At 44.1% G+C, this 23815-nt stretch overlaps 1 protein-coding gene across 4 annotated transcripts in view; it reads left to right on the top strand.

Annotated features, from left to right (window-relative positions):
- The window catches only part of Tpd52 (tumor protein D52), a 31110-nt gene extending 7515 nt beyond the window's left edge, over window positions 1-23595 (top strand). The window contains exons 2-8 of one of the 4 annotated variants that reach the window (XM_005392060.2): window positions 2756-2871; window positions 5523-5671; window positions 7960-8061; window positions 9100-9126; window positions 15543-15584; window positions 17708-17756; window positions 21165-23595. In XM_005392060.2, the coding sequence (XP_005392117.1) occupies window positions 2756-2871; window positions 5523-5671; window positions 7960-8061; window positions 9100-9126; window positions 15543-15584; window positions 17708-17756; window positions 21165-21284 (605 nt within the window). In that variant the 3' untranslated portion in view covers window positions 21285-23595. The remainder of the gene's footprint in view (window positions 1-2755; window positions 2872-5522; window positions 5672-7959; window positions 8062-9099; window positions 9127-15542; window positions 15585-17707; window positions 17757-21164) is intronic. The other 3 variants (XM_005392062.2, XM_005392063.2, XM_013518179.1) reach the window with 3 other exon arrangements.
- Window positions 23596-23815: the final 220 nt, after the last annotated feature.

Raw genomic sequence — 23815 nt, forward strand, 5'->3', positions numbered from 1 at the left:
AGCGGGGCGCCCCGCGTGTGCCCGGCCTCCCAGCTCGGGTTCGGGCGGGAACAGCGCCGCCTGCTGCCGGCCGGTTTTCGGAGACGGGATGCTGGGTTTGCGGAGATCTTGCTATCTTCCAGGCTGTTTTTCCTTCTTGCGTTTTCTTTTTTCCAGTTGGTTAACTTAAACGGCGCTTGAAAACATTCAGTATTGACGATCTGCAGCCACCAGCAGGCCAACATGGAAAAAGCGGAATTTGTCGTTACCAGCTTTTCGTAGATGCTGAGTGTAAAATTGTGTTATCCTGGTGGTTTTGAAGTCAGCTGTGCACAAACCCATCGACCTCGTCCTGAGAAATGTCTTTCTCTCGGTAGTGAACAGTACTTGAATAATACAGGTCAAGTGTTCCTTACCTGAAATTCCTGGGACCCAAGTATGTTAGAGATTTTGGAGCTTTTTGCTTTTTGTATTTTTAAATTTGAGGGTATTCACATGGAGATTTTACTCACTGAGCGTACAAAGCTTGAAAATCCAAAATTCAGTGTGCTCCAAAGTCGTAGTACTTTTAAATTAGGGGTGCTCAGCCTGTATGAGAACCTTTCTGTGTTCTTTTTAGAGCTAGGCAGTATCTGCAGTGCACTGTTGACAGTTGCATATTATATTTTTCCCAGTTTAAAGTAGATTTGAAAAATGGGGTTATTAACAAGCACGAAAAAGCCTTTGTTATTGAAAACACGCTTTAGCGCCTGCAGTTTCTGGTCTTGTTTCGGTTTCGCGTCCTGTTGTCGTTGAGAGCTGGGAGTGCTGAGCAGAAGGTCCAGCGAGGCGTTCACAGCCCGTGCTGTCTCGGTCTGGTCGCGTGGCCTCATCTGGTTGTTCCCCTTGTGCTGTCTCCTGTCCTCAGACTCATAGGCCCTGCGCCCACACAGTCTGGTCCAAGGAGCTTTTACGAGCACACGCTGGTCCTCCCAAGCCGGTCCGACAGGACTGGTCCAGGACCTCCTTCACATTTGCTTTGGCGGAATTGGAGGAAGAGTTGCCGGTGCCAGGGGGCCAGTCGGGCCTGTGTGCTCAGCTGAGGGGCTGAGTTTTGTTTTAAAAGGTGATCGGGACCGCTAAATGATTTTAAGCTGGAGAGCCACGTGATCAGACTTTTGTGGTGCAGATACTACTTGGGGAGTGAAGAAGTCAGAGGCCGTGTGAGGAGCAGCAGTTCTCAGTGCGCGCGTGCCTTCTGATCACAAATGCCGCGCTCTTTGCGTCTGAGAGCTCCCTCGTCCTCTGTCAGCCCAGCTTCTTGAACTCTTTTGTTTGCGTTGCTTCTCTGCCTTTGACCACTCTGCAGACAGCGTCCTTTGGGGCCTCACGCCGGACACTGCCGTTGCTCGCTGCTGTCACCCACGGAGCACACACCAGCCCCGGGCCGAGGCGGTAGCGTGTGCACAGTGCGCGTGCCCTGATGCCGCCGGCTCCTGTCCTGATGTCTGCTGTGGCACTGGCAGCTTTTCACCCGTGCGGCTCTCCTCCTCCTCCCTCCGCCTGCCCGCGGTCCCTCGTCTGCTGCCTGGCTTTGGCTGGGACGCCCCACAGCTGCGCCAGCCCTTCTCAGCAGTGATCGTGGACGGTGTAGGCAGCAGCTGAGGCCGCCTGTCAGAAAAAGGGGCCTCCCGAGTCCTCTGGGGGAAAATCTGTTGCCAGAAGTGACAGCAAAACCTGGGTCTGTGATGTGGGAAACGGAAGGGGGCGTGTAAGGCCGGGCTCAGGTATGCAGGGCAAGAGGTGCCCAGATGCTCATCATGCAGTCTTCTTCAAAAGTTAAAGTTAATACCAAAAATTCCCTGGCAGAAGGTCAAAAGTTTAAAGACAAAGTTAGCGACAGTGCTGTCCACACAGAGCCATTTTGGAGACTAAGGCAAAAGGAAAAACCAGCAATTACTAATCAGATCTTTTTAAAAATTTGGTGTTTTGTCCATCGTGGATTCCGTGAATTCACTTTGATTTTAAAAATTGCATTAAAATACTGAATTTTTTGGTTCGCCCTCCTATTGTGCTCTCAGGGTTGGGGCCTCGCTGGCCTCACCTTAGCCATGTGGGTGTGGGCTGGGGAGAGCTGAGGGGCTGCCCCCTCCGGTGCTCCCTGAGACGTGGGCCTTTTCCCAGGGGCTCTGTCGCCGGCGAAGGGGCGCCTAGGTTTGGTCTTTGAGGATGTGGGAGGTCTGCTGGGTGTGTCTCACTGTATACATTAGGTGCTTTTAAAAGGAATCTGGAGGAGGTGATAATTTTAATAAAAGCTACCAGAAGGTGTTCCTGCCTCCGTTAGATCAGGGATGGGACAAGATTTCTGTGAGTGTTTAGTTCCGTGGTTGTGCCTTCGCTGAGGTTGTTCAATACTGGGCTGATCCGTGCAGGGTCTCCTTGGGCTGATTTATGCCGATCTGTTCACGCCGCCTTTTAAAAGCTGACCTTGGCGAGCTCCCGTTCTTGCCCGCTCTGGCTCTGTTGTAACTCTCCCGGCGGAGGGTGTGAGCAGAAGCTGGGAGAAGGCCGGGCTCCGTTCTAACTTCCTGCTTCAGCGTCTGAGGTTGTCGTTCTCACTGGACAGCCTGGATCCCTCTTTCGGCCCTGCCTAGGGGAGCCAGCCATCCGGAGGGGCAGGGAGGTGATACGAGGATAGAGTCCGTTTGGCTTTACTCTGGCTGGGACAGGGGGGCAATCCATGGAGAATTTCACTTCACTTCTACACTTTCATAGACTTTCCTTTTTAATCCCCAAGGTTTGCTGAGGACAGACGCAGTGCCTGAGGAAGGAGAAGATGCTGCAGCCACGCTCAGCGCCACCGAGACGCTCTCGGAGGAGGAGCAGGACGAGCTGAGGAGAGAGCTGGCAAAGGTGAAGGACCTTCCCGTTGGGGCTCCGTGTTTGGACCTTACAGTGGAGCCGCTGTTTCCAAAGCGAGTGGGAGCAGCTTGTCGCCTCCGGGGAGAAAGCGCCTGTGCTCGGGGTAGAGAGCTGGAGTAGGGGACGGAGCTGGAGGAGGGGACGCCGGTTGTTTCTAGGACAGCGCTTGGAGAAAAGTGGCGGAAGGCAGGTGTGAGGCAGAGACGGAGGAGAGGAGTACGGGTCTTCCACCTCGAAGCGTCTCCAGCACGCGCTCTTGATGCTGTCCTCGCTGGTTCTGGTTCTGGGTACGGGCAGTGTGAGCCTCCCCCGACCCCTCCTTTCCTTTCTTCCAGCGTCTGCTGGTCTGCCCGCCTGACCGCTAGTCCCTCTTCCTAACGCCCTTGTGTTAGATTCACACAGCATGAAGTCAGCCCCACGACAGTGTACCGGCCAGCGGCATCCTGACCACAACGGCTGTCGGGCCCCACACGCCTCCTGCACTTCTGAAGGAGCCCCTCCTGCTCCGCCGGTGGTCACTCCTCAGTTCCCTCTCGGCCGCTGGCAGCGGCTCATGTGCAGGCATGCGTTCTTTCCTCCTCCTCCCTCTCTTTCTCCTACTCTCTTTTCTTCTTTTTTCTGGGAATTGAGCCCAGGGCTTTTACACTAAGCTACATTCCCACTCTTTTTTCTTCTGTATGTTTTATTTTGAGACAGTCTTGCCCACGCTGCTCTTGAACTGGCCATCCTCCTGCTTCAGCCTCCTAGAATTCTGGGATTGTAGGTGTGTGCCACCGTAATATGTTTCTTGTCTCCATAGATTTAGCTATTTTCTGGATATTTCTTATTAGTGGAATCTCACAATGTATGATCTTCTGAGTCTGGTTCTTTTCACTTACATTTTCAAGGTGTATCCATGTTGTAGTGTGTATGTAATTCGCTCCTTTTTGTGGCTAAGTAACACCCCCCACCACCGTATTTTTGTTTTTTAATCCATCCACTGATGGATATTTGAGTGCTTTCCACCTTTTGACTGTTGTGATAGTGAGCTTGAGCATTGATGCGCAAATGCTTGTTTGAATACCTGGCCTCAAGTGGAACTACTTTATCTTATACTTCCGCACTTGACTTTTTTTGGGAAAAGTTCCACGGCAGTGACACCATCTTACAGTACCGTCAGTGCTGTGCTCATGCCCTGGGCATCAGCCAGTTGATTGAAAAGTTGAGTCTGAAAACTTGGCTCACAATTCTGATTCCTACATGGTTTGATAACTTTGGGTAAATCATTCAGTTTACTTAATTCTGAAACTTACCCATTCGTCTTCGCTTGCCTTTTCCTTCTCATATTCCGTGTCACCAGTGTACATCTTAAACTGGGACCTCTAAAAGCTGGGTGTGACGCTTGAGGTCCTCTCTGGCACACAGAGAAGATAATGTCGGTTCTGGACCTACTGCCCTTCCGTGGTGTCTGGAAGCCAGGTTGGTGTCCTTCCTTCCTTCCTTCCTTTCTTCCTTCCTTCCTTCCTTCCTTCCTTCCTTCCTCCCTCCCTCCCTCCCTCCCTCCCTTCTTTCTTTCTGAGGCTGTATCATACTGAATTTGCCTTCTATTTTTGAGCTCTGCGTTTCTTCGTGTTTTCTAAGGATTTACTTAGCAGGAAAAACCGTTGACTTAGTGCTACTGCCTGATAGTTTTAAAGGTCCTGTCTTTGAGATCACAGAAATGTTGTGTAGGTCAGGGCTGAGAATATGGCTTTGCGTTAAGCCACAGGCAGCATTTGTGTAAGGGTCTTGAATATTCATGAGTGTACCATCGGGGTTCAGGGTTTCAGCTTCCTGGCACCAAACATCTCTTCCATCGCGGAGTCGCCTCCCTCTGAGCTTGCCCTTTCCATCTTCCTGGCTTAGCTTTTTCTTCTGCGTTTTTCTCCCTTCCTCCGAGCACATCTGCTCACAGTTTTGGCATCCACAGCTCACAGCCTCCCTGCGGCCCAGCTCTACCTCGCGGCTTTGTTCTCCAAGTCCTCTCGGTGTTACTTCCGTTCCTCAGTCCGGGATCCTGGGTGAGAGCAGGCAGTCGCTGCTTCTTGGCTTCAGTGGGCGGCTGTCCTTGGGTCAGGGCCCATCAGGCCCTTTGCAGGGCTCTGTGGGGGAGGCAGTTTCATCTGTTTTGGCGGTACCGGGACTCACCACATTGAGTGTAAACTCACGCAGTACGCGTGAAGGTTGGACTTTGGTGTGGGTTGGTTGTGTGTGTTTCGGTGGGGGGTGAGATTATTTTGATTCCGTATACAGATACGAGTGTAACGGGCATTCATGGAGAGTAGAAATGTCCAGCTGGAAAGTTGAATCAGTGGTCAGGTACAATCAGATTTGAAAATCATTCCTGTAAAGGGCTCAAGCCCCAAACTTCTGTGAGAGAGTTGAGTAAGGAAGAGAGAAGGCCAGGGACAGCTCACAGGGTATAAAGCACTGCCACGGGAGGGAAAGGAGGAGCTCTGTAGGAGGAGTGAGTGTGTAGCCGTTTGTTTAATGACACTGCGCTTGTAAAGGGACAGATAAATTAAGCAGATGTCTAAGTGACTACAACTTTGGGTATTGCTTTGCTCTAAAACCTTCACTGAATGGCTTTTGCTATATTTCTACTGCAAATCCCTTCCTCGTAGGTGGAAGAAGAAATCCAGACTCTGTCTCAAGTGTTGGCAGCAAAGGAGAAGCATCTAGCGGAGATCAAGAGGAAACTGGGGATCGGCTCCCTGCAGGAGCTGAAGCAGAACATCGCCAAGGGGTGGCAGGATGTGACGGCCACGTCCGCGTACGTCCCCTCAGCCGCACGTTTCTCCAGACAGCGTGGGGGACAGTTTGGCCTGATTTCTCTGGGAGGGGAGGTGGAGGGGATGAGGGTGCTTCCACAGCTTTTCTCGCACTCACACAGGCACTTCCTTTACAACTGGCAAGTGTAGCTGACTTTTTCCCCACTTCGGTTTTTTAACACTGTTCCAGGAAACAAAAAGCAGCCTTACGTAGAAGTTAAAGCACAGAATTCAAGTCCCAGGAGTGCTGTAGGGCAGGCCCTCTTTGTGAGGTTTGTTTCCTGCAGTCAGCTGTGAGCTTGTTAGGTGGAAAGTTCTAGAAATACATAATTAAAAAGTTTAAAATTGCATGCCACGTCGAGTCGCACGACTCATCTTGTTGGCCCCCTCCATCCGGCTGGGGACGAGAACTGCGCCTTGGTCTGGGGTGTTCAGGCTGCATGGGTCGCTTCCCTTCAGTCACTCAGTGGCCGTGAAGGAGAAGGTAGGACTCATAGGGTCTGGTAGGATCCTCAGTGAGAGGCACCCGCGGTGGCCTGGAACGCCTCCCCAGCGCATGAATGAATGCTGAGTGTTGAATGATGAACGTTCATTTTCCACATCCATACACTGTGTCATTTAGTCCTCACGCTAACCCAGCAAAACGCAGGGCGGGAGAAACCTAAGGGGACATAATGCGCCAGGTAAGTGAGGTGCTGAGGTCACAGACTTTCTCCACATGTGCAGCCCGTCATTTTGCTTAGTTGTTTGAGGCAGGATCTTGCTGTGTATTACAGGCTGGTTTTGAAATCACGTTGTAGCCCAGGCCGGCCTCAAACTTGTGGTGATCCTCTTGCCTCAGCCTCCTGAGTGCTGGGATAACAGGTGTGCAGTAGCACACCTTGATTTTTTTTTAAGCTCTGCTCAATGCGTATCATAACGTTTTCAGGTCAGGATCTCATGTGTCCTCAGAGCAGAGGCCAGCTGCCTAACTTTTTTGTCTTTTCAGTCGCACAACCAGCAATAACCTGAGCAGTGCAGTTTTGTTTCGTGGCACAACCAGGAGCAAGCTTCCGGCATCAGACCGAACTGTTGTGTTTGGTGCAGAGGCCGGCGCCGAGCGCTGAGCTGAGGAGGGGCTGGCAGCTTGGCCATCAGCGGCGAGGCCCGCTGCGTGAGGCCGCGGGTGGCCAGGCTGCATTCTGCCTGGGCCTGTTTTCTACCCATGTTAGTTAATGCTGGGAAAACATGCAGGAAGCAGATCTTTGGCTCTGCTATCACACGCTGTGTTTGTTCCTGGTCTTTGATCTCTGTGGGGAAAAAAATGCCTGCACATCTTCTTCCACAGTGGGGAAGGGTGGCCTTTTTGTACATTCCTCATGCTTTTTATTGTCATTGTCATTTTTTTCTGTCTTCAGGCAGCCGGGACTGTTAAAGCAGGTATTCCCCAGTCATTTTAAGCACTGTACCTTTAACACACCCTGTTGAGAGTCGCAGGTCCTTATTTGGTAGCTTTACAGACGGGCAAAGCTTAAGTTTTGTTTGGTTATGTGGGAAAGGAAGAGGAGGTATAATTTCTTTTAGTCACTGGTGCTCCCCGCCCAGAACTGGGGGGCTACAATCCAGGGGCTCACACATGCTAGGCAAGCACTCTGTCACTTACAAAAAATAGGTGAAAGCAGTATTTATTTTGAGACTGGGTCTCACTAAGTTGCCCAGGCTGGCATTAAACTTACGATCCTCTTGCCTTAGCCCTCCAAATAGCTAAGATGAAAGGTGTGCACTAGCACGCCTGGTTCATTTTCATTTTTTGTCCCATGACTTTTTTTTAACTCTTTCTTTGGCTTTGCCTTTACGGACCTCTGTCTTCCTGTCTCAGCCGGGGCACTGCAGAAGGTCATGTCTGAGTGGTGGTTCCGTGTCAGATGATGCGGTTGTTGCTGCTTTGGTGGTTCTGTAGGGTTTTTGAAGTTGTTGAAACCATTCGTTCATTCGTTTATGTGGCACTGGGGGTTGAACTCAACAGATGTAAATACTAAGCTACATCCTAATCCCTGTTTTATTTTTCATTTTGAGACAGGGTCTTGCTAAGTTGCTCATGCTGGACTTGAACTGACATCTTCCTGCCTCAGCCTACTCAGTGCTAGCATTATAGTCAGGTGCTACTATATCCCAGAAAAATACGTTAGAGTGCTCCAAAAGGGGATAACCACTGCACTTAAAGTGATTCATACTATAAAAGGTTAGCAAAAAAAGGAAAAAAAAAGTTAGCTGACTTTTCTTTTTTCTGCACATTTCTAATTGAATACAGATACAGGAAGACCTCCGAAACCTTATCCCAGGCTGGACAGAAGGCTTCAGCGGCCTTTTCATCTGTTGGCTCTGTTATCACCAAAAAGCTGGAAGACGTAAAGTATGTCGGCATTTTCTTTGCTCACTGGGAGGTGGAGGCGTGTTGAAACATTGGTGTGGTTGCTTCTGTTTCCTGATTTTGGTCAGGGGGACACTGGAGTCCCTGTTGGACTGAGGAAGGGGGTGCTCCTTTAAATCAGGTCCTCAAATTCTTGCCCAGATCCCTCTAGGCATAGCATTCTAATGTCAAAAATGGTCCTCTTCTGGAGAAATTGTGGTTGCAGAACTTTTGTGTCTTTTGTAACCCTTTTGATCATCCAGGGTAAGTATGCCCCTGGTGGTGGGAAGGGCGTGGCTGTGGGCAGACCTGGTGTCTCTGGGGAGGAGCACAAGCGCAGTGACGCGCACGCTTGGATGCAGACCGGCTTCCCTGTGTGTGTATCTGACAGCCTTGTTCGTGGTGTGATTGCGACCTGCTTGTCTGTGCACTGATTGCTACTAGCCTGTGAGCTGTACCGACATTCATGCTTAGGCCCAAATCTTAATTTTGAGCTGTCGCTTTTTGTGTTCCATTTATGTTTTAGATTAGTTGGCAGGCTTTTCCTTGTCATTGTTCTGATAAAACCACTTCATAGTGCTTCTGTGCGTCCCTTCACCCACGTGGACTGGAATAGCGCAAAACCGACAGTGTGGTTTGAATCAGCTGTGCTTCTGCCGGCATGCAAAATGTGTGGTTAGAAAAAGCGCAGACTGCATGACTTTGTGTTTTACATTCACGGGACAGTAGGTTCTACTCGAACTTCAGCTGGCCAGGGCTTGGTCGGTGTAGTATGCTTCGTACCACAGGAGCCGAATTCTTTCCTTGTTATATTTGGAGTATCACTCTAAGGCCAATATAATAACTACAGTTTTCTCGAACCTTGCTGAGAGTTATGTATACATATACACCTGCTAGGTGCTTTTGCTTCTCTTTATGCTGACGGATGTATCACTTTAGGGCCTGGGTAAAACGTGTGTCTTTTAAATAGTAGGTTATTTAATTGCATTAGACTTGTCAGAACTTCCTTTCTTTTTTAATGCTTACTCTGCCTTCTTGCAGATTGCAGGCCTTTCCGCACTCCTTTAGGTAAGGAGAATTCAAACCGTCACTGCAGCCTAGCAGTTGTGTGAGACAAGTGTACTCAGCATAGATGCTTGTGCCACATCAGATGGTCCTGTTTGTCCACCCCGTCCAGTACTTTGAGTTCGGAGTCTCTTTTTTCTCTAATGCATTTTTAATTTGAAGGGAGGAGTTCTTGTATACCATGAGTAATGGATAAATTAAAAGAAGAATTTGACACTGGTTCGAGGGTTATGGAAATGATTTTTAAGTTTCTTTTTAATTTTTTTTTTTTTTTGTTAAAAAACAAGCAGCTTTACCATGGCATGCAGAATTCCTCCCTTTTAATGTCTGACTTTGTTTGTTTTTTGATGCTTTTGTGTCTTTGGTGCTTTTGTAAGGATGTTGGATTCTTTCACCTGGGTCTCATTATGCATTTATAATAGGCTGCACATGTATGCCTCTTGATAGTAAGTCTTCTGTCTTATATGGGTTACTGTACTTCTTGTGTATAGTAAAATAAACATAAGAAAATTTGCTGTTACTCTGTACCTTTTGATATTTGTTTTACTACCTCATAGTTTTTACTAGTTTATTACCTTTACACTAGTTGTAGTCTTTAACTGTACATACAGGGCAATTTCATGGATTGCAAAAGGAAAAAGTACATTAGGTCAGCACCCAAAGTACATTAAAAAGACATTAACCCAAACCGTGCCTTCTAGCAGGAGTCCTTGCATGTTGAGTGAGGCTCTCGAGCACAGGCTAACCGTCCAGTTAGGCGCTAGAGGACACAGAAGAGGGAGAAGATCTCCAGAGGGAAGCAGGAAGATAACACGAGTCTCCCTCTCTGTCCACCAAATGCAGATTGTCTTCTCGAGCAGTCACTTGCTGCGATCTAGCTGCCTGCCTGCAGGCATGCATATACTAATACCTCTGGGCTTGGTGACACCTAGCCCAGAAGTTGGAGGAAACCATAAGGACGCATGAACTCTAAGTGTTAAACAATTTCCAGTTAAAAATATCAAATAACCAGTGAGTAGAGCTGGTTGTGTATCTTAATTGCAAAGTGCTGTGGGCACCTGAGTGAGCATTTGGTCGGTCCCATTCAGCACTCCGACCCAAGAGCATGGTGTGGACAGTCTGAGGCCGTGGTCATGAGGCAGATGTGGCTTTTGTTGGGGCAGGGCTTAAAATCTTAGGAGTGGATGGGGAAGGAAGAGGGGACTTTGGGAGCATTAAGAATGAAAGAGCCTGTAATCGCTCAATTACAAAGCAGTGTTAGGTGTGATAGAAATACAAATATAAGAATATGTTAGCTGTAACTAGGTATGGCCCAGTGTGTATGAACTCATCAGAAACAGACTTAAGCTTTGTTGTTTTCTTGTTCCTTTTAAGTTACTGTATTTTATTTCACTTAAAAATATGATCCTCTGCTGCTTTCAGTCTTGTTTTTAATGACTATCTGTATCAGTGTATGGAGGTTAAGTCTCTTGAGTAACATTGGACAATGAGAGAAATAAGGTTCTCTTAGTCTTTGTAATTCGTACAGACCAAAAGTTGAGTAAAGTCCCTTCATCTGATCCAGTGCGTTCAGACGTATAACGAAAGCCACATCTTTTAGACTGTGGCTCATGGCGGCAAATGCTGGCCCCGTTCTGCCCGCAGCTGGCCAAGGAAAGGAGCCGGGCTTGGAGCCCGGAGCTCTGTCCCCGCAGCGGAGCTTTGCCAGCTGCTGCGGAACGGTTGGTGAACCTGTTGACTGCTTCGGATCCGTCCTGCCTGGCGAGCTTAGGCCAGTGGCTTCACGGAGAGGTTTACACAGATCTAGAAAGAGAAACGCACCAGGCAGTAGATTTAGCACCAGATTCGTTTTACATGGCCAACGTTACCTGTTGAGATGTAGGTATTTGTCATGGTTATTCCCCGGCGGGAGGAGGAGGGCGAGGAGAGAAGGAAGGAAGCAGAGAGAGAAGGGGGCGGGTAGAGAGGTGGGCAGGAAGAGTGAGAACCCGAGTGTCTGTTTCCGGTGTTGAGACCGAGGGCACGGCAGAGCCGAGAGCCAGGGGGCAGGAGGTCGTGAGGAGGCCCGTGGGGACAGCCCCTCTCGCCGCTGCGTGTTTACTCTTTAGCATCCGCGGTAAGCGCTGACTCGTGCTTTTTCCATCCTGAGAGAAACTTTGAAAGACCTTCAGTCTGTGCCACCGGGATGCGTAAGTTGTTAGTGACAGAGTACTGTGGTAAGGGCAGCCTCATTTTGCAGTTTGTGATAGATATATATATATATATTCTTTTTGCGGTACCAGGGATCAAACTCACGACCTTGCGCTTACCAGACAGGGGCTTATGCCGCTGAGCTATATCCCCAGCCCCTTCAGTTTCTGACAGAGTAAAGAGAAAGTGCTAATTCGTTTTGCCTCTATTTCCAAAGGAAAGTTCTGCTTTTTAAATGATTGCTTTTTCATGTACAACACTAGATCTTTTTTCTTTGTTTCGGGTTTATTAAAGATATTCCAGGCAGTTGCTTTTTCCTGAAAATTTCTACCCCTTAATGAGAAAAGAAATGTCTTTTCTCAGAAAGAGATTATCTTTTGATTGGAATTTGAAAAATGATTTTTTCTACCTTTCATACCCATATTTTCCATTTTAGTTAACAATACTGTTCATTGATCATTCCTTCATGCAGTATTTTTTTGGGTGCTAGCTGCATGCCAAGCACTGGTCCAGACTGTAGGTTGGTGCTGATGATTGAAATAACAAACTGAAACTTGAACGTTTTGAGAGGTAAAACCCAGTATGAAGTAGATTTTCTGTTTTAACTATAATCACCTGTTATAATGACATGTATGTGTGACAGAAGCATACGTAGCAGCTCTGGAGTAGGTGCTGGTACTGCTTGGTTAGTACAGTCGAGGGGAATCCTCAGGTGCAGGGAAAGGCTGAGTGGCTGATGGTCAGATTCAAACCCAGCACACCCAAGTCTCAGGGCTGCAGTATTCCTCGTGCCTCCGCAGAACAATGACAGCTGGAGACAGTGCTCTGCCCAGCAGCTGCTCTTCTGCTGCCTACGTGCAGAGGTTGTTGCAGAACAAAATGGTGCAGTCACGCACAGACTGCCCTCACAGCGTGCCCGGCATGTGGGAGTATCCCAGCAGGGTACCCGTTAACACTGCCTCCACCTACCACCTCGCTTCTTTCTCCTCTCCCCTTACTAGGGATCAAAAAATCAAATGATTGTGTAAAACACCAGGAAAAAACTTAGGGATAATTTAGATTTTAATGGAATTTTTTTTTTTTCAAAGTGAGAGTGGATATGAGATTGAGCACTAGTGTTAGATGGCCCTGCCATTTTTTTCTGCATGTGTTTAGGAACTCAGCTTGCTTTTCTTTTCTTTGGTGTTTTGAGAGAGAGGCTTGCTATGTAGTTCAGGCTGACCTTGAATTCATTGTGTAGCCCAGGCTGGGCTCTGACTCACAGCGATCTTCCTGCCTCAGCTTCCCAAGTGCTGGAATTACAGGTGTACACCACCATATGTGGTAAAGGACTCAATTTTTAAATTTCTGGTTTAACTAGAGACTAATACATTTGAAGCTTACAAAGCAAGGTGGAAATTTTTTTTTTAATTTTTAATTTTTTTTTTTATTTTAAAGAGTAAAACGGATAACAAAGCAGTAGGGGGATACACCGAATTACAAAGTGGTAGGACATTATCAATGGTTGTTATTTTACCTACTGGTATCTTCAAGACAGTTTCTCAGGAAAACAAATAGTCAAATAATAGTGAGTTACAGACAGAAATGGCAGGAATTTATCAATGGTGGTTGTACAATACCCTGAAGGTGGAAATTTTTGAATAAAATTTACTTCATAGATACTCACTGATCTTCACAACCTGTAGAGACTGTTCCGGTCCAGTGGTAAGATGGCTTTTTGCTTTTGAAGTTTTCCATATGGCATTTAACCTTGAATGAAATTGGAGATTGGATATGAAGTTGAGGGAAGTTAGAGCTTTGTGTAACTTTTTATACAGCAGCTGGAAATGAAACAGGGGCTACCAAATAGTTAGTTCCAGCTACCTTACAAGAAAACTGAATTTCATCTAAATACAGATTATAGAGAGGATCACGTACCTGGATGGAATTGGAATGGGTCTGTGTTCCTTGGCCTTGCTGCTTCATCAGAAACGAAGAACCTTGGGTTTAAATCTGTATCTGTTGATTTCGTTCTGCTTAGTAAGTGCGCTTTTGTCTTTTTTTCTGAAACAGCAGTCCTCAACCTCAAATTCAGCTCAGTGATTTTCACATAACAGATCTTACTCCAGTCACTTCCTGGCTTTTCCTTGCGTGTTTCTGTGGAAGCGCACTTAGCGTGCCGTCTGAGGACGCAGCTGCCGGCCACGGGAAGAACGTGGCCCTTTAAGTGGGGCATAGGAGCAGGGACTAGAACCAGCTGTGAGTTTCCGAAGTTTGTGCTTTAACCACTTACGCCCTCACTTGGTTGATACTATTGGATTCAGCTTGTAGATCTTGTGGGTAAGCATTTTATCACATTTGGCCAGTACTTAGCTTCTGTTGCCAGAATTTGGTAGCTTCTACCAAAAGTGAATGTACCAGTGAAGACTCCTTTGGTTATGAGCAAAAAAGTTGGTGTGTGTTAGCTCAGCTTAAAAGGGAAAATGCTTTACAGGTAGAAAGTTCTCTGCAACTGCGGGAGCGGAAAGGGTGCCTCTCTGAAGGCAGCCTGCTAACTGGAAAGGATTAGGGATTGAGAGTGTGCAGAAACCGAGGAAACCAGCACCCTTGTTCCTCTCCCTTCCTGCATGGTCATCTCTTCCTGAGGTCCTTTGCCTCTGCTTATATTTGATCCTGTTTTTGGGAACCAGCTTCCTCTGCATTCTTGCAGCTTCCACCTGGTCTCAAAAAATTCTTCTGACATTTAAGTCCACGTGACTTTCTCACCTCAGTGCCCGCGCTAGCTGAGCCAGCGAGCGTGGCTTCCTGACTGTAGTCTGCCAGGGAAAGAATCTTAATCCTGTGCCCCCATTCAGTCCCGGCAATCTGTAGATCACCAAGAGGTGAGATGTGGGTGGTGCTCCACCGAGCCTGTTGTCATGGGATTCATGGCAGGAGGCGGTCTGTGGCAGCGTAGCTGTTCCAGGGAGGGCTGCTGGAAGGGCTTGAGGGGAAGGGCAGGTGGTGACTGAAGCTCTAGTTTCAAATTTAGAAAGATGTTTTGCTTTCATCTTTGTCTTTTAAGTATGGGACTTCGTACAAAGAGAACTAGCTAATTTCTCCTAGAGTGTAGTTCTTTAGCCAAGATTTCAGTCACCGTTGTACAGTAGAGGATGCTGGGTTACATGGGTCTGTTCTTGTGTTAAGTTCACAGATGTGGAAATATTTTATTGATTCTCTGAACTACCAGGATATTTTGATACATACAAAGACCATACTGTATTACACATCCGTGCAAAACTAGATTTGAGGAGCTATAGTCAAAACGCATTACCATTTGTAACAACTGAATCTTTGAGAAAACTAAAACACGAACACACAAAGTATTTAAATATAATGGAGAATGTATACCTTCAACTATGTACTTTATCCAGAGGATTATTTACCAAAAAGAGCTGTGCCAGTGATCAAAATAGTAAGTGCATAGCGACGATATCAGTAGCATGCTGTGACGTTAGGCCTGGAGCTCCTGAGGTGGTCTCCTCCTGTGGGAGTCGGCTTAGATAGATAGCTTGGAGTTCCAGCAATCAGCAAACTGCCTTGTCCATGAATGGAAGACAGATTTTGTAAGGCCAAGGGCCAAATGTTCCTTGATTGGCCTTTTAAGAGCTTTTAGTGTAATTGGGATGAAGTGTATAGGGAAGTGTCTAGTACACAATACATACTGGTACTGCTGAGGAGTAATACGCAAAAGTCACTTAGTTGTCAAGTGGGTGATTTATTTTGAAGCTTTCTTGTTCCACCCTGGAAACCAATACAGAGACAAAGCTGACTGCAGGGGCCTGTCACTGTGTGTACGTGTTAGTTGTATGTGTGTCCTTTTTTGAGGGGAGGTAGTGAACACTGAGGTAGGCGTACCAAAGACCCAAGTTCCATTCTTGATTCTGCATGGACCTTGGGTAAATCACTGAACTTCTGACCTCAGTGTGATATACTGGACAGATCCAGGTGAACTCCTACTCCAGTTTTCAAATGCCGTAAAACTGTAAGGTTGTATTATTAACTCTAATAGGAATTGGGATTAAATTGGCTCAGGAATAAAATAAATTACGTTGTAATAACTGTGATCCTCTCCGCTTCAAAAAGTAGGTAATTCTTCATGGCGCCAAAAGGATAAAGCTTGTAGAAAGCTGTTCTGTGGGCTTTTTCTATGTTGAATCACCACTCTATATTAACTTCATTTCTGTCTCTTTTTAATGCTGCCTCTTAAGTATACGCTCCATTCAACATTCAATTAGCATGCCTGCTATGAGGTAAAGTATATTTCTACCAAATATAGTTGGTCTTACGCTTGTGCTGTGTTTACATATTTACCTGAACTGTTTGGAAGTAGCCAACTAGCATTCTACTCCAAACAAGCAGTGTTTGACAGTCTGCCAAGTTTCAGTTACTTTTACAGTGTTGGCCTGGGTGCAAGAGATGCATTAAATATTTACAAGGTTTTTATTTATTTATTTTTTAATTTTAAAGAGAAAACAATAACAAAATAACAAGGATAAAAACAAAATAACACAAAAATAAAATGATACAGAATTTCACAACAAGTTGATAGGAAATTAACAGTGGTTGGTACATTACATATTGTCTTCAGCAAAGTTGCTCAGATTACCAGATGATGTAAGAGTGCAAGATTGATCAAACAATTAAAGAGAGTAAAATACAATTTAAAAAACATTAGAAATGATACAGAGCTTCACTAAACAGGATGGTAGGAATTCAGCAATGGTTGTTACATACTGTTGTCTTCAAATTAGTTGTTCGGCTTACCAGATATAAACATGCAAAATTGGTCAAAAAATTTAAGCATTAGCTGTTCCTTTCCGTGAACCACTAGACATCAGCAGTACAATTATCCCAGCTGTCCTTGTATATACATATGTGTATATTTTTTCCCTTCTTTCTTTTCCCCTTTCCCTCATCCCCGTTGTTCCTTCCCTTTGAGCAATTTCTTTTCCATTCACAACATCTGTTGTACTTTTTGGGTTTATTTACTTTTTCATGTGTAAACATCGTACTGTTTCCCTAGTGTTAAGAACCTGAAAGAGTAAATATTTGTGAGTTTTAATACAAGAACTGTTTTACTTTATAAAAACTGGTTTCATATCTGCAGTGTTTCACTGGAAAGTGAACACTGCTCCCTAATCAAACCTTTCCTTTTGGTGGATACAGGCCGTTCACCTCTTCTGTGACCCTTCACTACACTCGCTATTTCTTCCATCCTTCCCTTGTCCCGCTGTGACATTTGAAACCACCTGTGACTCAGCAGGACTGTTGGCCCTCAGCAGTGAGCACTTACACGTGCTTCATGTCCTTACACCACTTAGCCTCCCAGAGGAGCAGAGGGTCTTAATCAGTATACCCTTCGCTTTGACTTCAGCATGCATTGGAATCACCTGGAGGGCTTGTTAAACCTCTGTCTGCTGGACCCACCCCTAGTGTTTCTGTTCTGTAGAGCTGGAGTGGGACCTGAGGATTTGCATTACTAATGCTGCAGATGGACTGGGAGACACTTAGAACTGTTGGCTTATGGTATTCGACCATCACCACTGGAGGAAGCAGGGAACCCCGTGGCTTTCTCATCTTGGGAAGCTATGTGAAACCAGGTGGATAGGATAAGAACATTGGGAACCTGTGTGAGAATCAAAAGCCCTGTGAGCATCCTTCATGTGGATGGTTTTGAAGGTGGTTATGAAGTGTCTGTGGGCTCTGAGCGCTGTTTTTGTCGGCCAGGGAAGCTTGGGAAGTAGCAAAGCCAGGTTTCTGTGCTCCAAGCTTCCCTATGGTTCCCCAGTCCCTGTCCATGATGCTGTCCGCTAGGAACTGGGAATCCCAGTCCCTGTTACAGAACCGCCAATGGTCTGATTGTCTCAGCTTGGTGATTTGGGTTCATGTCTGAATCCTGCCAGGCAAGATGTGACTCTAAACAGGAGTTTTAGACGGTGCTACCACCTTAGCCAACAGTAAACTGACCTAATGGTGTCATTTTTCTTAGGCCATGATAAGTTGTTTGGGGAAGAGACAATTGATTTTTTTTTTTTTTTTTAATGGGGAATCGAACTCAGGACCTTGCGTTTGCCAGGCAGGTGTTTGCAGAATTAATGTTTGTTTTACCTGGCTTTCTCCACTCTCTTCACACAGATACTTACTGTGTGTCTTGTGTCACTTATATCTGAGGATGTCATCATGAATGCAGATTTACAGAAATAGTATCTCAGAAGTGGATAGTCTTATATTACAAATGCTTGTGTATATGCAGATAAATATAACAGTTCTTTTGCTGGTTGAGTGATGGTGAATAGGAATTAGTCAAGTAATGTTAGCACAATTGTTGGAATGTCTCAGTGTTTATAATTTTGCCATTTTGTTCTGTCCATAGAAACTCCCCGACTTTCAAGTCATTTGAAGAAAAAGTTGAAAACTTAAAGGCAAGTAAAGAGATGAATAGACTTTTTGCAACACATTGTTTGGTGCGTTAACATTTCTTCGATGTGGGCAAATCACTCACCATCAGTATTTTTAAAAAGAATTGAAAGAATTATAACAACTATGACATTAATGGACATTTCAGGGATTATGTACACTTTTAATCAGTCTTTTCTGAGCATATGTTGTAGCATGCTAAAAGCTGAAAGGTACAATTTAGAAAGCAGTAGTACGTTAGGAATTTGAGCCTTTTACTTTGGTTCATTTTAAATACCTTTATTACTTATTGTAACTTTATTGGAGACAAAAAATATAGAAAGCACAAAAAAATGAAATATGGTGCTACTGCCCAGAGATGGTGGTATACGTAGAGCAGTACTGTGCTATCACGACTTAAAAAAGGAGTCGGGCTGGAGGTGGAGCCAGCGGTACAGCACTTGCGTCGTGTGCATGAAGCCCTGGATGCAGTCCCAGCATTGCACAAAGAAAGTCGTGTCCAGACATTTCCCAGTGCCGTGAAATATTCTTCACCACTGCTTAGTGGATGTGTGTGTGTGTCTTATAATGGACAGCATTTGATCCTCAGTAATCGGACAATCTGCTGTTATGCCGTGACGCTTGATGATGCTTGTCACTGACTTGTCATTGACTGTTCAGTTTTAATTATTTGTGTATCAAGATTACAATATATGCAAATTACAGATTCATTAATTCTTAGTAATACAGACGCTGCTGGGTTCCCACCCACTGCCTGACCCTCTGAACAGTTTGTGTAAAGCCCAAATATTACTTTCTTTCCAACTTAACTGATAATTATATTGGATATATTTTAAGGATTAAAACTAATAAATGTTTTTATACAAATGAACTTAAAACCTAATATTCAGTTGAGTCTTTCAAAGCTAGAAAATTATTTTCAAATTCATCTTTTTAAAATTGCAGAGGCAGGTTATATTTATTGAAAGAAAATCAAATGCTGTACAGGGACCTGGATCTTTATTTGCCCATACAGACATTAGCACACTCTGTCTGTGCACACATACGTAAATGCTTCCTTTAGTCACGCTGTACACACAGCCGTACAGCTTACTCAGCCACCGCTTCCCTGGTGTGATGCAAGGTGAACCTCTTGATTGGAAAGGCTGACATGCTGACGTACTTAGCTTACTGAGACCGCTCAGGGCTTAGCATGGTCCTTGGCACACTGCTCATGTGTGTGGTGAAGACCTGTATGAGGCCTGTTTTATTCTTCCTCGTGCCAAGTCACATACTTGAAAACAAACTGCTGCAGAAAGTCAAAGCTCACCGTAACTCACTTCTCAGTATTGTTAGGGTTTTCATGTCCTAACCTGGGCATTTGTCCTAGGCATCAGTCTTTGAAATGGCTAGTTGGAAGTCAGCCTATATCCAGTTTTGATGGAGAGGAGGAACCTCTAGTCATTTGCTATATATTCTCTTTCTGAACACATTCAGACTCTATAATTGTGGTAAAATACACTTTTATAACACGGCTTGTATCTGGGTGTGGTGACACATCCTTGCAATCCCAGCACTCTAGGAAGTTGAGGCAGGAGGATCAAAAAGTATGAGCCCAGCATGGGCAATTTAGTGAGACCCTGTCTCAAAACAGGTGTGGGAGTATAACTCACTATAAAAGCTGTGAGTTCTGTCTCCAAGACTGCCTGTGTGTGTGTGAATCATTCAGATAAAAATTAATTTTATAAATATAGTACAGCATATCAAACAGATATTCCCAAAAAAATTGCAAAATACAGTTGTATACTTGGGGGATAATTTTGCCAGTTTACATTTATATTCAAGTAAGCACTGTCATGATATACACTCTTACATTTTGGATTGCTTTATCTGTGTTATTGAGCATCTGCTGGCAGTGAAAGCTGAGGGTGCAGTGAGGATTACTGGTAGGAACTTCATCTTCCTTGGTGAGAGGGAAAGTCAGGGAAGGCCTTTTAGAGGACCCAGTAAAAGAAGTGGAGATCTTTAAACTGAGAGGAATGTTTGATTGAAGACCTCTTTGAGTAATTAGGATTTCGGAAATAGAGCAATGGGAAACCATTGAAGGATGTTAAACAGGCTGAGGAGTCTGAGCTGTGTGCATTTTAGAAAAAATACTGGCAGCCTTGCACACCCAATGGAAAGGCAAGCCTGGAGACAGGAAGATTGGTTGGGAATTGAGAGTTCTAATCCTAGCCAAAGATGGTGGTAGAGAGAACTGGGGTAGTGCAGTGGGACACAGTGTAGGGGTATTTAGAAGTTAGAAAGGACAGAATGAAAGTGATTAGATGTGGAACAAGACGGGCAGGCTCCGAACAACTCCAGGTGTCTGGCTGGGGCAAGTTGGTAGATACTGCTATCATATAAATTCTTTAAAAAGGAGTTGCTTGTGGGGATGAGTTTAATTTTAAGTATGTTGAACTGCAAGTACCTTTAATGATTTGTTATTAAGAAATATGTTTTACCAAGAACAATGGATGCAAGTTATGAAATTTCTCAATTCAAAGGTTTTGGATGGATGAACAAAGGGAGTAAGAAAATTTCAACTAGATTCTCCTCTTGGTAGTTTCTAGTCGGTGAGGACTGAGTTAAGAGCAAGGTCAGGTTCAAAACTGCTCTGAACTTCTTTTCACCCTTGGTTAATGGCTGGCTTCTTAATGTTGGCTGCCCTGTGGGTCAGTCATGACATGTAACCCAGCAAGCGAGCAGATATATCAGCACTGGAACATGCAGAAGTGAAGTCGTATTAAGGGGTTTTGCAAAATATGAAATAGACAAATGTTAGGCAGATGGATTCATTCTAACAAATATTTATGACAGAATTTCAGGCTAGGCAAGTTGGAGGAGTGCTTCTCGAACAGTGTACATGAATTACCTGGGCACCCTGTTAGAGTTTACATTTCAGTTCTGCGGGGCACAGGGCAGGGCAAGTGTCTTGAGAGCCGACATGTCTAACAATGAATCTGCAGTCCTTGAGCCCCACATTAGTAAAGGGGTGAAACGCTTATACCGTAAGTGCGAAAAAGATATATTTCTTCCATTTGCTGTGCTGAACAGTATTTCTTGAATGAATGTAGCTGAATGAACACTTTCATATGATGCAAAATGTGTACTCAAGCATCAAGAGAGTCAGTAGCTATTTTTGAGTAATAGGCTTTACAAAGTTCTTGAGACAAATTTTCCTATGAGGAACCATTAGCAGACCTCAACCTGAAGATTTCAACAAAGAAGGCTGCATTATTTTAATAACAAACCACCCTGAACATTACAACAGTACTAACTTCCACATGTCTACAGTGATCACTGAGCTATCAGGTTCCTGATTTGTTTTTGAAAGTAAAATTAGCAGAGTCAGCTAATTTTGTTTCTTCTTTTCTTTCTTTCTTTTTTTTAAGTCTAAAGTAGGGGGAACCAAGCCTACTGGCGGTGATTTTGGAGAAGTCTTGAATTCAACTGCAAATGCTAGTGCCACCGCCACAGAGCCGCCTCCAGAACAGACACCGGAGAGCCTGTGAGATTGCTACCTTTGTTCCACTACCCACTGCCAGATGCTGCAAGCAAGATCCAAGCACATCGTGTCAACATTCATTGCTATGGATTTCTACCAGATGTGCTTTTCTTTAGCTTTACATATTTCTTTGACCAAATAGTTTGAGTTAAAATGAAAATATCTTCGTCTCTACTCCTGGAAAACATCCTCAATGTGCATTCAAGGCCCTTTATTTAGGGAAGTACTATTACACAGACACAGGTAGTACCTGGAGACACACGCTAGAATGATCTGAGAAGCTGCAGGTGATCACAGTTGCTTTTTCTACTTTACAAAATTGCTCTGCATTGGAGATGCTACTTGGATCTCTCTTCTTGATTTTTTTTTTTCCTTCTTTAATGCTGTTTGATTCTTAACTCAAATTGTTTTGAATTTTCTGAATCTTGGTTATTAAGTTTCTGTGCCATTTTATTTACATTTAAGGGAAGAATTTATCAGCTACAAAAAATTGTTTTTTAATAAACAGTTTTTGTATAAGGTACGTATCTTGGGTGTGTGAAGATATCAGAATGAACAACTTTAAATCCATTTGTTACAGTTGTGTGACAGTATGTACAGTAATTCTAACTACTGGGTGACTTGGGAGTGGGACCTCCCCATATCCTTGTTAACTGCCATTTTGACTGTAACCATTTTATCATACTTGTTATTATGTCACTTACATTGATTTTTGACAATACTAAATTTTTAATTTCAGAGTAAGTGGACAGTTGACCAAATAATGAGCCAAGCAGGTTGAAATATGAGTGTGCTCATCAACGTTAGTTCAGACACCTTAAGTGTTTTAGGTCTTGATGGCTGTAAACATGGTAAGATCAATCACATTAGGGGAAGCATTGCTGTCTCCATTTAATCCATTTAGCACCTTTTAAAATAGGCACACAGTTATATGACTGATATAACTTGAACGTTTTTATACTGAGGTGTTGGTAACTCCTGAGGGTGTGATTTATTAATAAAAAACAATTCATCATTGTCTACTTGTTTGCAGTGTTAGAAATGGTACTGTAGACACAGTTTCTATTTTAAAAACTGGGTATCCAGGCTAGTGAATCAAATCCTCTGCATAGAGGCCAAGGTACTCTAATAACTACTGACTTACCATCACCACCATTTCCTTATGCTATATGTTTATGGCCCACAATGTTATCTGTTATTTATCAAGTTGTGATTGTTTTATTGTTTATGCCAAATGTTAATTGCCACGCTTGGGGTGACTTAATGCAATTTTTTTTTAAAGCATGACTAGATAAATTCTTCTAAAAACCAAATTTAAAAATCTACAATGTTGATTGTTATAAAATGACATGCTGCCATTCTTGACTGCTAGAGCTTTTGTCAGCACTTTGGATGCAACTGAAATTATGCTCAATTACATGTGCAAAGCTTAATAAATTCTGTATATCAGTAGTATAGGTCTCAATATTTATTATGAGGCTAGTGGTCTGGAGATAGTTTGTTTTGTATTAAAGAGTCATCTAGAGTCTATACTTTAAAAACTATTTTACTGTTTTTGTTTTGTCCCAGATCTATAGAAATCTGTCATTTTACTGTGGTTTTTAACATAGCTGTTAATTTTTCTACCAAGGAGATTTTTTGTTTTTGTTCCAACATCTTTTGTTATATTGTTTCTTGGGTGTCTTGTCCCGTTCCTGTCTTTCAACAATGACAATTTCTTTAGGTAAGAGAAGTATCTTCAAATCTTGTTTTCCACCATATGAAGAAAAATGATAAAAATGGGAGTGAAAAGTGGGATGGGTCTAGGCAGGCTGAGTATTGGGAGTGGCTGTAAAAGAAATGGGAAACTCCCTTTCTTAGATACCTTCCTAATTTGACTATTGTTTATTATACAGTACTCTGCTCTTAGAAGTAAAAAGAGGATGAATTCAGAAAATACACACAGACTTAATATTCCCAGTGTTCTTTGTGGCAGATATGGTATTAGGAATTCAGGTATTTTGGAAATTTGAAGCAGTGATTAGAACTATCAGAAAGCAAACCTAGCTACTCACAGGAGAGAGAAATCTGATATTTATGGAATCTCAGATATTTAAGGACTCAAAAAGTATAGTAGAAGAAAATACCTCTTTACACAAAGCAGTGTCCTCATGGAGTTTGTGGGAAATAAGCTTGAGGTCAAAGTAATCAACTGGATTATCCCAGCAACTCAAATTATTGAAGTAACACGTTTAATTTGGATCATTTGTAGATCTGTTAAGATATACCTGGTATATTTTTTGTATAGTATTTTAAAGGAATAAAAATTCTATAATTTGGGTATGGGTTCTTTTGTATGTGTTACCTGTCTGTCGAGGAAAGGGGCAAGTCTATATTAAGCAACTTTTCTCCAAACCCTTCATATCCTAGATCCATAAGTAGCTGTGTCAAATCAATGTATCAAGCACAAATGGGGAAAAAAAACCCCAAAGCCATACATGCTGGCTTTTAAAATGCATGTATTAAGTGACTTATTTGTTGCATATGTTCCAAAGGAGA

The sequence above is a fragment of the Chinchilla lanigera genome, unplaced genomic scaffold (assembly GCF_000276665.1).
Source record: "Chinchilla lanigera isolate Chin_1 unplaced genomic scaffold, ChiLan1.0 scaffold00043, whole genome shotgun sequence".
In the NCBI taxonomy this organism is placed as follows: Eukaryota; Metazoa; Chordata; class Mammalia; order Rodentia; family Chinchillidae; genus Chinchilla; species Chinchilla lanigera.